The sequence below is a fragment of the Zymoseptoria tritici genome, chromosome 6 (assembly GCF_000219625.1).
Source record: "Zymoseptoria tritici IPO323 chromosome 6, whole genome shotgun sequence".
Classification (NCBI taxonomy): Eukaryota; Fungi; Ascomycota; class Dothideomycetes; order Mycosphaerellales; family Mycosphaerellaceae; genus Zymoseptoria; species Zymoseptoria tritici.
This window is the reverse complement of record NC_018213.1, coordinates 627,092-644,138: the sequence shown is the minus strand read 5'-3', so window position 1 is coordinate 644,138 and position 17,047 is coordinate 627,092. Positions and strand designations below refer to the sequence as shown.

At 47.5% G+C, this 17,047-nt stretch overlaps 2 protein-coding genes across 2 annotated transcripts; one reads left to right on the top strand and one right to left on the bottom strand.

The window, feature by feature from the left end:
- Positions 1–5,577: 5,577 nt before the first annotated feature.
- MYCGRDRAFT_44244 (uncharacterized protein) lies at positions 5,578–5,787 on the bottom strand (the record flags this gene model as incomplete). Its single annotated transcript, XM_003851346.1, has 1 exon — positions 5,578–5,787. A coding segment is annotated over one exon (210 nt), but the record flags the coding sequence as incomplete, so codon positions are not given.
- Positions 5,788–9,871: 4,084 nt separating this feature from the next.
- On the top strand, positions 9,872–10,327 carry MYCGRDRAFT_93730 (uncharacterized protein; the record flags this gene model as incomplete). Its single annotated transcript, XM_003851886.1, has 1 exon — positions 9,872–10,327. One exon carries the CDS (start codon positions 9,872–9,874, stop codon positions 10,325–10,327), a length of 456 nt encoding a protein of 151 aa, XP_003851934.1.
- Between the last annotated feature and the right edge of the window lie 6,720 nt (positions 10,328–17,047).

Genomic DNA, 17,047 nt, shown 5'->3' with positions numbered 1-17,047 from the left:
CTGCTTGCATCGTGATCGACTCTCTCTTCATTGGGCTGTCCACTCATTGCAACTTCGCCGTCCGCATGCCCGCCACAACTGAATCCCACGTCCTTTTCACACGCGACGTTCATGCTGTTGAGAGGAGCTCCTCTCCCACACTCTATGTCGCCGCCATGAGATTCCCATTCAATGGCGCCGCCTGGAACTGCACTGCCTTCGCATTGGCTTTTCGGCCACATCACGCTGAAACTGCATGCAAATTCAACATGGATGGACCTGCTGACCTCTAGTCTCATCCCGTGCCGACCTCAACACCGCCGTTGGGGTTGCCGGCCATCATCCCAGCAGACCGCTCCGATGCGCTGAGTTCCTGGCACTCCGGATGCCTCCGAAGCTTAACGCCGCAGTCCCTGTGGTGTGTTGTTCGTGCTGGTGGTACCTTCAACACGAGCTACTGCATCTGCTGACTAGATTTCGTCCTCTTCTGTGTTGCCTGGTGAGCTTGGTGTCGTTGCCGGCGTCCTGTTGCTTACCGCCGTGCTTAACCTGGCCTACCTCATTATCGTGTCCGATTGTGCAACCGATTGTGTAGCTGGGGTCGAATTGCTCCAATTGGACCGAAACCTAGGCAAGTAATTTATCTGTACATACCTATCTCGTCTCTGTTGTCGCCTTGAACGAGGATGTGCTATACGTTGTCCGACGAAGATAATTGAATGTTGTAAAAATGACATGAGCTAGCGGCGGATCTACCCGAGCCAATTAGAGTGGCCCGATGCATGACGATGTTCGACCGGCGTATTTCAGGGCGATCTTCCAACTGTCCTCTGTACTATTCGATGTCCGTATGTATCGAGTCGATCTTATAGGTCGACTCGGAAGGGGCATAGCTTCTTTGCGAAAAGCGATGCGAGACTTAATTTTGCTCGGAACTGCCGACAAAACACGATTTTTGAATCTTCGCCGGGACAGTTCGATGTACAAACCTATCGAGTCGACCTTCGAGATCGACTCGGAGGGTATAATCGACGACACGCTATAGCTAATTTCCACAAGGTGCAGGTTTTGCTACTAGAGTTAAGAAAAGGTACAAACACCGAAAGTAGACCTGTACAATTCGATGTATAGACTAATCGAGTCGACCTACTAGGTCGAGCCGGAGGACATATGTATCGATATGTTAGGAGAAGATATATAGAAGGCGGAATGTCTTATTTAGTATCTAACCGAAACCTAGAGATTACGTTAAAATATAGGAGTATATTTTGCGCCTACTAATAGAATGTCTCTATAACAAGTCGATATATAGGTATACCGAGTCGATAGGCTAGGTCAACTCGATAGGGATAGACATCGACGTTAGATAGGAAGGTGTTAAGAAATAAGGGGTAGATTTTATACCTACTAACAGAATGTTTCTTTAACAACTCGATATATAGGTATACCGAGTCGACCTAGCCTATCGACTTAATAGGGATAGACATCGATGTTAAAGGAGGGGGTCTTAATAAATAAGGGGTAAATTTTGTGCCTGCTAATAGTATGTCTCTTTAACGAGTCGATATATAGGTATACCGAGTCGATAGGCTAGGTCGACTCGATATAGGTATATATCGACATATTAGGTAAAGGTTATTAGGAAATAAAGGGTAATGTCTATATTTAGTATAGAACCTTACGCTTACTAATCGATACATGTCTAGACTAAGTCGATTAGGCAGGTCGACTCGATATAGGTATATATCGACATATTAAATAGACGTTACTAGGAAATAATAGGTAGTATCTATTTTTAGTATAGGATTTTACGCTTACTAATCGATGCATATCTAGACCGAGTCGATTAGGCAGGTCGACTCGATATAGGTATATATCGACATGTTAGGTAAAGGTTATTAGGAAATAATAGGTACTATCTATTTTTAGTATAGAACTTTACGCTTACTAATCGATGCATGTCTAGACCGAGTCGATTAGGCAGGCCGACTCGATATAGGTATATATCGACATGTTAGGTAAAGGTTATTAGGAAATAATAGGTACTATCTATTTTTAGTATAGAACTTTATGCTTACTAATCGATGCATGTCTAGACCGAGTCGATTAGGCAGGTCGATCTAGTCCAGACACCTATCGATTTGGTCTAGCGCAAAGCTTAATATACAGAGGTCGACCTTCGTCCCTTGCACTATCTATACCCTACTTATGTCGATGTATATATATATCGAGTCGACCTAACTAATCGACCTAGTCTATATACCTATCGATTTGGCCTAGTGCAAATCTTAATAATAAGTAGCGTTTTTCGTTCCTAGATATTCTTCTACCCTACTAACGTCGATATTAGCGTATATCGAGTCGACCTAGCCTATCGACTTAATATACGCTAGCATCGATTCGATCTAGCGTTAACCTTAAAGTATAAAGGTCGATATCTATTCCTCTGCTTAAAGCTACCCTACCTTACCGGAGTCCGCAGCGGGCCAAAGGCTGTGTCGACGTTGTAATTCCACAGTGTGCGCTTTGAACATGTGTTAAACGTTTAGTTCAAGTTCACATAGTGTTAGCGTAAACATGTGTTGCTCGAAAGATCTGTGTTAACACAGTGTTGTAAGAAACTTGTGTCGCGCCAGTTACTGTATTAAGCCTGTGTCGCGCTAAAAATCTGTGTTAACACTAAACTAGCTGTGTCGTTACACATCACTTCCTAAACACACCTTCGACCTACTAACACGCACTATACACTGCTCGCACCTGCACAATTGTTATGCCTCGTAAATTAAGTTTAATATTAGAGTCTGTCTAGCTGCTATGCTATCGGCCTCCGCAGAACCTTACGTGCTTTAGTCGAGCACGCTATCTTCCCCTTAATCACCTTATAGCTTCCCCTCACGGTACTAAGTGCAGAGTTTTTATGCTATTCCCACGCCCTTATCTACTAGACCCTCGGGCACGTCCACATCCTCAACCACACAGTCAAAGGCCGACTAGCGATGAGCCGACGAGACCCTCGAACATCTACCAACATAAGGCTAGTAGACATCCACAGCTTTAGCCATCTACCCTCCTACACATTTTGGCAAGACCGAGCGCGCGTGTCAGTTTTGTGTTATATGCAAGAGTCGGTCGCAAGAGTCGGTCGCAAGAGTCGGTCGCAGGATAATAGTCGCAGGTTAATGTTCGCAGGTTAAAGGGCTCGGTCGGAAGGGCTCGGTTAGAAGGGCTCGGTCGCATTTTGGAAGGTCGCATAATAGGTAGACTTAATCGCTTTATAGAGGTTCGGTTGTAGGATAGGTAGAGGCGGCCGAGAACAAGAGAAGATAGAAGGGTCAGAACACTGCATAGTAAATTAGCTATGCACGGAGAATAAGCATTGCGGGAGACTTGCCTTCGAGCGTAGAGGACTAGTCGCTATCGATGCCTGTTATAGATACTGTACGTTAGCAATAGCAGACTTTAGGTTCTTAGATAGCACATACCGCAAATGCATCGAGATAGCAGCACTATCGCGCACCCTAGAGAGTGTCAGTTTTGACTAATTTCCTCGGACGAATTCCACAAGGTACCTTAATTAAAGCCATGCGACCGTGTACTGTGCCTACAGAAAGTCCTCCGCCTAAGATAGGACGTCAGTAAGCTAAAGCGTGTTGTCGCGAACAGCAACCGGAACGACATAGAGATGCTCGCTGTCCAGGGATAGGAGGCCGATAATATAAGTGTCTGTAACTACAGAGCGGAGACGGGTGAAGCTAGGACCGAGGACTGGATCTGACGGCGTGGATGCATCAGTGTCGAGAAGAGTCGCCTTGATAAACAAGCGACGCTGCTGCTAGAACGAGTGGACGAAGATCTGATCGATGCGCATAATGCGGGTAGCGCTGCTTACTGTACCCACGGCCTGCTTAATAAAGTCGCCTATCTTAAAGGTTAGCCGGCGTTGTTAAGAGGTGTCGTAGAAGCTGAACTTCTTGCACTATACGAATAAACCGGTAAAGACGATAATGTTGGGCATGCTGTAGTCGCGGCTATACGATGCGGATAGCGCTCTGCTAAAATGGATATGCTGTGCTTGCCGCAGCTCGTTAGCCTTAGTCGGCAGGTTGTATTCGGAATAGACGAACTTCGCTTGGATACAACTAGTAACGGCGGGATTAATGTGGATTCTATCTGGAAGGACGTCCGAGTCGTCTTTATTATCGTCATCTTCGAGACTGCCATCGAGCGCTATCTGCTCGGATCGAGGCAGAACGCTGCCGAACAGCTGTGGGCATATAGTGTACAAGTCCTTAACGAGTCTGGTTATAGCTGGATCCATGTGCTCAAATGCGTCGGCAAGGATAAGGCGGAGCGTTTAACGCCTGTTTTCCTTCGACAAGAGGTCTTTCTCGGGGTTGCGGTAGTTCGTAGTGTAAATTACCTTCTTAAAGAATCTGCGCGACACGCTAGTCAGTTGTAATCGCTTGCTTTATCGACAGCTCGCACTTACTGATGCTTGTCCTCCCCTACTAGGACATTTACATTAACCGGCAGTCTATATTTATCAGCTGTAGCAGCGTAGTGGATAGCGACATGCATGTTTGGCTTCTTTATGTGGCTCTCGTACGCAGCAGCCTTCTTGCCTTGCTCGTTTGCACTACTACTGCCTGCCTGCGATACCTGCGACACCTAGGAGCCGACTTCAGATAGACCGACCGATCCTGCTCGCGAAGGCGCGGCAGAACTAGCGGCGGATTCACCGGCAGCAGAGCCAGCAACAGAGCTAGCGCGTCTGTTGCGTCGCTTGTCTGCTGCCATCGATTGTGCGAGGGCAGAGAGGAGTTGTTAGAGCTGCGAGCAGTAGCTATAGACGATGTCCGCCATTTTATGCCTGTCTTTTAGGCTAACAGTACTGCTTATTAGCACGGAGTTGCTTCGCGCAGCGGCCGCAAACTAAGCAATAATGTACTCTGTGGGATTGGCGATCGCGTTAGCTAGTGCCTTTAACACAGCGAGCAAGTGCTTGCGGATGTGCTTCTCTCGGAGCTAGCAGCGGAGTAAGAGCGGCACGACAATAGACCAGCGAGCGTGTTCGGACAGGCTGTAGCTTTTAAGGTAGTGCAGCGGACCTTGTACTCGTAGCCAGCTCGGCGGGAATAGGAACGAGCAAAGGAGGGCCGCATATTCCTTTATTGCGCTAGGCGTAAGGATCGATTTAAGAAGAAGGTTGTGCAGCATGTTCGACAGTCCTTAGTATTCAGAGTAGGCAGGATCCCCTAGTTTGGACTAGATAATATCGGAGGCTGGCGACAGCGCGTGCAATGTTATTAACGATAGATCCGGATCTATACCCCATTCGGTGCCGTATTGTTCACGCTCGCGGTTCGATAGCAGAGCATTAAGATCCTCTCGCATCGCCATAATAGTATAGTAGTATCGGCCGTCGAGGAAGGTATCGTAGCCGAGTTTGCTACGCTGCTCGCTGTCGATAAAGCACATGCGGCAACTAAGCAGCGCCCGCTAAGTCTTTATGCCGGCATTCTTCTGTTGTTGTAGCATGTCACTGATAAAAGCGAGCGTGTAGGCGACGAGCAGGACTGTACTATCGACTCCGGGAAGCTAGACTTTAATACTACGCTCGAGAGCTGCGAGGCATTTAATTGCTATAAGGACATCGGAGAAGTTGCTGCTATGTGGACCGATTATGAACAGCAGGACGTTAGCGCGGCGTGCGCGTTCGTGGAAAGGCAGGCCCGCGAAGATAAAGTAAAAGCCTATTAGTGTGCGGTATGCATTGCGATACAAGCCGAAACCGTCGATAAAGGTAAGGAGTAGAATCGAGAGTGTCTTTACGGGTCCAGTCGTCTTGCGGGTCCGATCAAAGTTCTTAAGATGCGCTCGACCAAAGGTCTAGATCTTAAGTTCGCCTCGAATCGGATAGTTAAGGCAGAGAGGCGTAACAGCTGGCGGTATAGATGTAAAGTCGACGATACGTCGAATAAGGATTGCAGGTGGCGGCACTGCGGGTAGTAACCTAGGCGAGATCTGGTCGTTTTGGAAGGTGTAGTTAAGGACGATGTCCGCGATGCACTAACTAATGCTGCTCTCTCTGCAGTACGAGACGTTGTTCTACGACAGGACACGTTCATTCTCGTTAAGTAGAGGATCGAACGCATCGGCGTAGCCACGAAGCTGCTAAGTACTAAGCAGCTCTTGCAACTTTACTACAACGTACCTACGGGCGGTGCTAACGCTGCGGAAATCTCGTCTAACACTAAGGACTCGACCGAGATAGCTAAAACGACTCCTGTTCGAACAAGCTGTGCACGTTAGATCCTAGCACCGGAATGTTACGACATCGCTTGGGAAGATCGGCTCTCCTTGGTAGAAGTAAGCGAAGTCACCGGAGGTTAATCGAATAGAGGATGTCCAAGACTGCGACTTGTACAGCTCGTCCTGTTAGTGTGCATTGTAGAACTTGCCCATCTTCAGATGCATAGTCTTAGTAATGTTCGACGCCAGAAACTTAGTAAAGAGATCGATTAGATTAAAGAAGATTAGATCTTCCTCGGTCTTGTTGCGAGACTGCTTTGCGCTTTGCAGAGGGATTGCACGCTTTTGCATAGCGAGGAGCGGCAAGAGTGCTGCAGTCTGCTTCTTTAGGGTAGAGACACAGGCCGGCAGGTTGTAAACATCTGTTGCAAGCTCGGGCATGCGCAGAATCTTAAGCAGACTGACGTACTAGGTGCGAAATATGCTAGCTTTATCATACCAAAGACTAAAGGCTAGTGCGAATAGTAAAGGATCTATGTTATGCGAGCGACGATTAGGTATTAGCTCGGACTTATCCTTACTCTAGAAAGCTTGCTCGGAGGGAAGATCGACATTGCCAGTCTCAGGGTCGGCGTCGGCGTTAGTGAAGGTTGTTGTAGGGATGCTAAAGAGAGCAGGGTCGATTAGTGCAGTAAGAGTCTCGTCGCCGTATTAATCGGCTTGCTAAATCTCTTGCAGGTCGAGGTTTATTAGCAGTGCTGTAACATCTGCATTAAAGAGGTCCATGCGGTAGATAAGTTAGTCGAGATTAATGCAGTTACGACGATCGTCGTCCTCTCCGGCATTGTGCAAATCGTCATTGTCGAACACCTCGAATGCTAGTAGTCTATCTCCTTTATCGAAGCTATCCTCGAAGACATCCTCGAAGCCGGTGTCATCGAAGTCGGTGTTATCGAAGCCGGTGTCGATAAAGCCAGTGTTATCGAAGCCGGTGTCGATAAAGCCAGTGTCGATAAAGCCAGGCTCTTAATTATCTTCTGACATAAGGGTGTCTCCAGTCTTATCCTTGCTGCCCTCCTCCTTCTCCTCCACCTGCTCGACCGCCTAAGTTACACGTTCCCTAGGAGCTCGCCTCGCAACGGTAACGATCCGAGAGCGTCTTAGCATGTTAGTAAGTTAAGCAGTGAGTTGGCTATATGCGGTGGACTAAACAAAGTAATAGCGATAATAGTAACGGTAGTAGTAAGGAGGATAATAAAGTAAGGTAAAGTAAAGTAAAGTGCGTAAGGTCAGAGAAGATCTCGACTCGAGCGATCTAGCAGGCACCTCGCATCGCAGGCGCTCATAAAGACTTCCCTGTTCGGACAAGCGCGTGTGCCAAGACGGCTACCGACTTTACTTTAATCTCCTGCAGCTTCGTGCAACTTCGACATATTACAAACCAAACGCGCACGCAACAGAGACAAATCGCATCTTGCATCGCATTATCCCACGGAAAACTTGTGTGCCTGCTACTTCTAGAACAAGCGCCAAGTAAGCGAATTCGAGACAACACCGCGCAAGCAATACCGAGCAAACTGCACCGCTCTTTGCCCGCAGTGAAAAACTTGCATCTGCCGCCTGCCGCATTCTAGAACAAGTGATTGGCGGGCAAACGCTGCAAATCTGTTATAAAACTACGCCGTGCGCCCTTCTTCTCTCAATCCGACACACACCTCCCCCGTCACTCTTAAAATTCGCACCCCCACAGCGCACCAGCGCCTCCGCTTCGATTTCGAACTAATCGACGCACTTTAATCAATCCACCCTTTCTAATTCCTCGATCTCACCGATTATACCGATCACACCGCATTACGATGCAATCCTACGAGAACCAGCCCGAGCAATTGCCACCCGACGACAACTAGCAAGGCAAGCGCGGCGGTAAGCGCACCAAGCAACCTAAGCAAGCTAAGCAGACAGCTCCTCCGGGACAAGCACCTCTTAAGCGTGTAGTAGCACTATCAAGCGTGGAGCTGGTCGCGGCAACAATACTAGCACTCTAGCCCGCGTTACTCGCACATCCAGCATCGGCAGAGGTAGCGCTCCAGGCGGTAGCGAGACTCCTGCATTCCAGCTATTTAGTTAGCAGAATCAGCCTAAGCAGCCTTAGCCCAACTAGCCTTAGTCGAACTAGCCTTAGTCGAACCTCCCTTAGTCGAACCTCCCTTAGCAAACCCTACTTTAGCAAAACCCGCCTTAGCAAAACCTACCTTAGCAAAACCTCCCTTAAATTAACTTCCCTCAGTTAGCTTAGACTTAATCGGCTTAGACTTAGTCAACTTAGCCCGGCGGAGAGCCTGAATATAAGGAGGAGGAGGAGGAGGAGATCTTCTAGGACCCGACTAGACAGCAGGACACTAGCTTTAGCTTATACCTCGACCTAGCACTGCAAGGATCGAATTAGGGACCCTACTACAACTAACAGCAGCAGACTAGCTACTAGCTACCTCGTGGCTTCTAAGGACAGCCTACGTTCTAGCCTACGTACGAGCAGTCTAGTCGGCCTCTTGGTTTCGCGCCACCCGGCACGACCTTCTACGGCAACGCTAACGAGGCACAGTACGGATACTAGTAACAGCCAGGTTAAGGTTAAGGTTAAGGTTAAGGTGAAGGTCAATTCCGGACACCTTCGCAGTTATACCGTCCGCAATTTCCCACACTGTCCGGCAACAAGCGCTTAGCGTCTATGCAATTCACGCCGTCCAAGCAGCAGCAGCAACAGCAGCAGCCGCCGCCGCGTAGAACATCTCAGCCGTTCTCGCCTTAGCTACAGAAGACGCAGAAGCGTAGGACACTATTAGCACTCACCCTTTAGCAACCTCAACCTAGATCTGGATCTGGATCTCTTACTACCCTATAGCGCACTGCTCTTCCTACTAGCAGCGCTATAGGTACTAGTAGTACTACTGCCGCTCCTGGTAGTAGTAGTCTTAACAGCCCTAGCACGCCTGGCACGCCTAGCATTACCTCGGATGGTTTTATTATCACTCCCGAGCTTCGTATAGAGTTAAGAGAGAAGCTTAAGGCCGGTGCTTAACTCCTACGCAGCACCAAGATTAAGGCGTCGAACAAGCCGCTATTAATACCCGAGGAGCGCAAGTCGTTTCATTCGAAGCTCGATCGCGCCATCCGCTAGAACTACTTTCTCGTTCACACGTACCTTAACACCCAGGACATCATCGACTTCGTCTACGGCGACCGCATCGACCTTAACAGCTCTAATTAGGATTCGGCAAAGACCAAGATCTCGGAGAACAGCCGCTTATACAAGTCAAAGTCGCTTAAGCTTATCGTCCGCATAGTGCAGGACCTGGTTAAGCAAGACCCAAGCCTCCTTAAGATCTCGACGGCGTTATTCACTACGAAGTTCGCTGCGACTTTCAACTAGACGAACTACTTCTACTGCTTCTACTTTATAAAGGACTATCTGAACATTAATAGCAGCTCCGATCTTGGCAAGTAGTTTATTCAGGCTATCTACGTTAACATAGGTGTTTAAGTGCGCGAGTACCTGATCGCTGGGACGAAGGACTGCTAGGACAAGATTCTGGCTTTTTGGGACAACCTCGCCTTGCTAAAGGACCACGATAAGATTAGCATGAGCGACTTCCAAGAACTAAGTGCTAAGTTCCGCGTTGCCGCTGCTACCAAGAAGCGCGACTTTAAGGCTACTAAGGCATCCTACGTCTCCGTCGCTGCGAAGCCAGCGAAGAAGCGCACTGTCATTCCGCAAGCTCACACTCGCACTAGTAAGGGTGCTAAGCAGGTCGATAATCTGCCGGACCCTCCTAAGTTCGATAAGAACGACCCGTTCGGTAGTCTTGGTCAGCCTGGAACTAGCAGTAGTAGTAGTAGTTTCAGCTTTAACGGAGCAGGCGGTAGTAATTACGGCCTTGACGGAGCAGGCCTAGGGCCCTCTTACATCGACAACTCCGGCACTCTATCGAAGGCCCTCGCTCGCCGCCTTAACAACGCCTCCCTTCAGCAGCGCAACCGCTCCCTTCAGCAGCGCAACCCCTCCTCCGCACTATTCCGCAACCCATCTTCTACTTAGCACCGCAACTAGCAGCAGCGTAACAGCATCCGCCGCTTTAACGACAGCTCTCTTAAGCGCTTCGACCCATCTTAGTACCTCGCGCCACTTAAGATCTTAGACAATGATAAAGACGACGAGGAGGAGGAGTTAGACGAGGAGTATAAGGAGGACAACAACAGTAAGGATATCGATAAGGACATAGAGGCGTCGCAGGATACCCTCGCTTAGAGGCTAAGTCGAACTTACCTTATTACCACAACCGCCATTACACCATAACAATACTATGCTCCGTTACTAGCATGTCCTTTAACACCTTATCCTCTATCGACTTCGTGCTTCGACCTTAGCACGACAATAGGTTAGAGCGTTAGTCCCGAAACTACATCAAACAACACCTTTAACACCTTATCCCTAGTTCTAATACTACCGTGCTCCGTCCTTAGCACCTTACCTGCAGACAGCAACATTACGAACCTGATTAGCAGTAGCAATACTAGCAGCAACATTACGAACCTGCAGCACACCGACTTCTTGCTTTCGACTTTACTACTACTCGTCCGTGTCTCTCCCTTACTAACAGCACGACAATCAAAGGTCATTAGCGTTAGTCCTTAAACTACGCCATTCCGCCCCCTAAATGCACTATGCCCCCCCCTGCCTATTTACTACCTATTTATGTTATTACTGTTGCTATTATTATCTACTTTGCGTTTTAGTCCGAGGTATGTATGTTAGTAAGACAGTCGGAGTTTAGGGAGGAGATTGTTCTGCTTGTGTCCCTTGGATTTGTACTATAGCTAATCGAGCCCTTCTGGGTTACTAAATCAAAAAAGCATTTACGCGCACCAAAAAAACATGTCCACCTGCCTATACCTTATCGATCGTAAAGTCTGAAATGTGCTATGTTGTAAGGGATAAGGTGTTATTAGCAGCGAGTGCCTTCTACTGCCGTCGCAATCTGCTTGAAGCCTAAGGCAGAACCTGTATTAGAATTAGAATCTGTGTTAGCTCTGTGTTAACATAGTGTCGCCTCTTACCACTGTGTTAATGCAGTGCGCTTTCCTAAACACATGTTAACAGGAAAATACATATTATAAGGATTACTGAATTTCACGTGACACTGTGGAACTATAGAACCTTACGACACACAGTGGCAACACGCTTACACGCCTACTGCGGACTCCGGTAAGGTACTTATGTCGATGTTAGTATATATCGAATCGACCTATTAGATCGACTTAGTATGTACTAGCATCGATCTGGCCTAGCGTAAAGCTTAAAACTTGTAGTAATTATTAGTTCCTTCCTTAAGAGATTAGTCTCTTATGTCGATACTAGCATATATCGAGTCGATTAGACAGGTCGACTCGTTCTAGGCCTATATCGATTCGGCCTAGCGTGAACCTTAAAATCGAGGGGCGATTTTTGTTTCTTACCTTACCTATACCCTATTAATATCGATGTTAGCGTACATCGAGTCGATTAGACAGGTCGACTTAGTCTAGGCATGTATCGATTTGGTCTAGTATAAACTTTAAAAATAAAGGGCAAGTTTCGTTCTTACTTGCCCCTCTACCTTACTAACGTCGATACTAGTACATATTAGGTCGATTAGACAGGTCGACTCATTCTAGGCCTATATCGATTCGGCCTAGCGTGAACCTTAAACGCTATAGTAATTATTAGTTCCTCCCCTACGTAATAAGCCTCCTATGTCGATACTAGCGTACATCGAGTCGATTAGGTAGGTCGACTCGGTCTAGACATGTATCGATTCGGCCTAGCGTGAACCTTAAACGCTATAGTAATTATTAGTTCCTCCCCTAAGGAATAAGCCTCCTATGTCGATACTAGCATATATCGAGTCGATTAGACAGGTCGACTCGTTCTAGGCCTATATCGATTCGGCCTAGCGTGAACCTTAAACGCTATAGTAATTATTAGTTCCTCCCCTAAGGAATAAGCCTCCTATGTCGATACTAGCGTATATCGAGTCGATTAGGCAGGTCGACTCGGTCTAGACATGTATCGATTCGGCCTAGCGTAAACCTTAAACGCTATAGTAATTATTAGTTCCTTCCCTAAGGAATAAGCCTCCTATGTCAATACTAGCGTACATCGAGTCGATTAGGCAGGTCGACTCGGTCTAGACATGTATCGATTCGGCCTAGCGCAAACTTTAATTAAAAGAAGATAGTATCTATTTCTTACCCTCCTTCTACCTCTCTAATATCGATGCTAGTGTAGATCGAGTCGACCTAGGCAATTAACTCGATATGCTCTAGTATCGATCTGTCTGCTCACTGGCCTTCACAAGGAGGTGTTTGGGTGCCAAGACTTATGGTGCAGAGGTTGCCTTGCTATTGCCGAGCTAATCGGTCGATTAGTAGCTTGGTGCAACAGCGGCTCTGCAACCAAGGCCCTAAAGCTACGTTTACGTGCTCTATATAACGACTCGTTGTATATACAAGGGATGGAGGGTGGGTTCAAAACGTGACGGCCAGTATAGCGTAAATAAACAGGATGAAGTTCTTACTAGTAGTAAGAATCCGGTTATTACGCCCTTACGCACAGACCCCTCTTATCTGTCCGCTTACTAGCCTTTACAAGGAGGTGTTTAGGTGCTAAGACTTATAGTGCAGAGGTTGCCTTGCTATTGCCGAGCTAATTAGTCAATTAGTAGCTCGGTGCAACAGCGGCTCTACGACTAAGGCCTAATATAACTGTAGGGAAGGCGCCTAAACAGTAGGAGTAGGAAGAATTAATAGCTAAGTTATAAAAAGTTGAAGGAGTTTCTCGTGCTCTAATTAGCTGGTAGTAAAATCACGGAGATTAGTGCAATAGACAATTCCAGATCCGCAGGAGTCGTTTGCGCAAGTAATAGATATCCGCGCGTCTGTTCCGGTAGGTATGCGCACTACAGACCGAGCAGACAGCCACTCTGGAAGCGGCAGTTTAGTTCATACAACGACGACTTAGAGGATGTGCAGTACAGCTTAAATGCGTCGGACTTCTAGCGGCCGAGCAATTGGATATCGCCGTCGGTTATGCTAGAGTCTTTTGCCTTTTAAGCTGCTCCCTTGCGGAGTAAGTGTCCGCTGTACAGCTTCGCGTTGTATCTAGCTCTTTTAACCCCTTATTTAATAAATCGTACTATCGCGTCTCTTGTAAAGTATCCTAAGGTATAGAACAAGGGCTGGAGCGGCGACGTTGTCGGCACGGCGGAGATAAGTGCTCGCATGTTTAAGACTAGGCATGTCGGTGTTCCAGTTGCTGCGATAATAATGTTAACGCCGGCATAGTCGTAGTCGGTTTTGGATCGCTTTAAGCGCAAGGTTATAAAGGAGTGGTCGGCGGCGAAGACTAGGTCTGAACGCGTAATGTGCCGTAAGGCCTACGTTGCTGTGTTAGCTGCCTTCCCCTTAAAGGTAATCTCGCCGAGTCTTAGGAAACCTCCAAATGCTATCGTTACCGCCGTGTTTATGTTTAGGTCGTAGTTGTTTTGCGCACAGACGACTGTCTGTTCTAAGATGCCTAGCGTAATAGGCAGGCGTTCCCTTTTTGGCGATGTGTTAATAGACTTGGCCCCTTTAATAAGCTGTTTAATGTAGTCTAAATCGAAGACCGACAGCTCCTTTGTCGACATCCCTCTGTCTACGCAATATAAACATAGCGCAGCAAGGGTTGCTTAGATAGACTCTCCTTTAATAACTGTTCTAAACGTCGCGCTTAGGTATAGCGCTCGGTCGACGATGTATTGCTGCAGCAGTAGCGCCGTAGGAGGCTATAGCAGTTTGTTGTATAGCTGTGCGAACAGCTCCTATTAGCGCACCGCACACGTATAGACTTCTCTTATTGTTAGTTTAAGGGCGTGCTAGAGCAATAACGCATAACCGGAAGAAGGCGCGTTAACTTATTGCGTCCAGTCTAGTAGTGGTCGTGCTACGTTGTAGAGTTGTTGTTCTGCTAATGAGGGCACAGGTTAGCGACTGTGTTAACATTAAATCGAGAGAGTGCGTCTGCAAGGGTATTGTCCTTAGATAACAACTATATAGCCTATATGCGGATCGACTTAGCAAGGCAAAGAAGGAGGAGGTTGCGAAGGAGTTCGTTCGCGCTACTATGTACCTGTTGCTTAGTAAGAGCGCTGCACACCGTCGTGTTGTCGCTGTGAGCTATAACGACGCAGTTGCGCTATTCGTCGCTCTACCTTGTAAAGGACAACTAGATAGCTATTATCTCTGCGATGTTAATATGCGCAGATTCGTGTTGCGGCACAGCGAAGAAATGATATAGATAGACCCAATTCTGTCGCTATTTGTTCGTGCTATTACTATACCAGAACGCACCGAGTCTAATGTTCGACGCGTCTGTAAAGAGGTGTATCTGGCGGAGAGCCGGCTCTATTAGCATGCGTGTGCTATTACTGTATCTTAAGGCGCGTAGCTACTATTCTAGGTCGTGTCGGACTAACGAAGGTAGGCGTTGTTTACGCGTGGTAAAAGAGGCCACGAACGTGAACGTTGTAACCAGGAAAGCACGTCCAACGTCGATAACTCGTGCTGCCTATAACAGACGCCCTGCTAGTGCTTCTATGTCGCTGCGTATAACTAATTTGCTCTGTAGCACTACTGTAATGTTAGATATTGCCCTCTGTTGCTTCTCTTCCAATAGCGATGCTATTATAGTCTCGGAGTTAATTGTAATGCTAAGTACTTCGACTATTATGCCCTTAACGTCCTTCTTCACATTGTAGGGCATTCCGAGCTCTTTTGTAACTGCTGCCTATATGTAGTGCACCGACGCTCTTACAGCGGCTGTTATAACTACAAAGATAAAGTCGTCGAGGTAGTAGTAGAGCGGCGCTCCGAGTTGTTGTTCTAGTATCTAGTAGAGCGCCTCTGCGAAGAGGTTAAACAATACTAGAGCTGTGCGCAGGCCGAAGGGCAAGCAGCATTTAACAAAGGTAGCCTCGTTCTATTAGAAGGCTATTAATCGTCTGTCTTATATCGCGACTAGCACGTTTCGGAAGGCGTCCTTTACGTCCTTTTTAATAATCGTGCAGCTATATCCCGCTTTAATCACTCGCAAGATAACGTCCTTAAAGGAGTCGTAGACAATAGCGCCGAAGACCTCTGTAATAGTGCTATTTACTGAGCGCTCCCGGCGGAATCGTAGGTATAACAGGTCGTGTATCCGTCGCAATCCGCCGTCGTGTTTAGGGACCTGCCCTAGCGGTAAACAGACCGCTCGTTGCGCTCTTATAATGCGACCTAACTTAAGGTCTAAGGCTACCTTGCTCTCGATATCGGCGCTGTCGATAATGTCGTAGTTTTTGCATTAGCGGTCTGGCAGGGTTCCCTTAGAGCTAATTGCCGCACCAAAGTGCAAGATGTGGTCTATCTTATATAGCAGCCTAGGGTAAGGATAATAGCGCAGAAGGTACGACCACGCGTAGCGCCTAAGTGTCGACACCCCTCGAGGAAGTAGTGTGTTGTAGATGCATAGATCGAAAGGTAGGAGTGTATTCGGCCGTGTGCTATTACTCTTAATGTAATCTACTACCTTAGTCCTTGTTGCACTTCGTAGCAGGGTAGTCGCCGGCACAACGGTCGCACACGTGTTTAAAGCCTCCCTAGCATAGTTCTTTACACCCTTTGCTGTTGTAGTTCTTGTAGACTTGTAGGCTAGCTTTTTCTCGTCCGGCTCGAAATAAGCGGTCGCTATCCGTGTCGGATCGGCTTCTCTTTTGTAGTGCTGTAGTGCAAGCGAGCATCGCAATATTGTAGACGTGCGTCGTAAGGTAGGCGTGTTTGTGAACAGCGAGCTAATTGTCCGGTTTCGTAACGCCTCTGTCGATAATAAGGTCGTAAGAGCGAAGCGCGAATCGTCTGACGATGTTCTTCTAGTTATAGCCGAGGTTAACGAGCTTAGCGATAAGGCTCTAGAATCGGATTATAGCTATAATTAGTGTAGGATTGCTGTGGAAAGTAGCTATAATGTGGGTGTAGTTGTTAAAGCCCTCGAACTACACGCTTAGATAGGTGTAATCCTCCACCTTCGCGTTGGTCGTAGTAGACTATTTGCCGCCGGTAATAAGTTAGAATGCCTTATAGCGGTCGTCGGTCGCTGCGCCTTCCGCCGAGCTAAATTAGCTGGCTCTAAGCTTGCAGAGGTTAACCGGTTTAAAAGAGTCCTTGTAGATCTCTTTAATGTATTTGCCCTCGATGTCGTTAAGGGTGTTAAGAAGGGGTGTGTATTCCTTAGGGAACTTACCGCCGTCTGTGTCCGGTGTACTACCGCGCGTGCGGCTCCTACTCCTTCTGCTACGCGCCAAAGCGTCTATCTTAGCCTTGTGCTTTTCTTCAGCACGTATCGCCTCTTGCTTGCGCAGCTTTTTCTTATGCACTAGCTCGGCTAGTTGTTCCTGCAGCACTAACGCGTTGTGCTAGGCTTGCGATAGTATGACGCCTTTTTCCATCGCGGCCGCGATAGCAAGGAGATCGAGGGTGTTGTTTATCGCGCTGCCGGTGTTTATCGTCCGTAGTAGTCTACCTAGTCTTCTCTTTTCTTTGTTATTTAGAGGGGACGGTCGTAAAGGGCGTACCTCGTCGCTGTTGCTGTCCTCGTAGTCACCGTCCAGCTCTTAAAGTTCGTCTAAACTTCTATAGTTACGTAACCCGAGACCCTTGTTTCTAGCTATAGTGTTAGCATGGATTATAACAACCCTTCAACGCG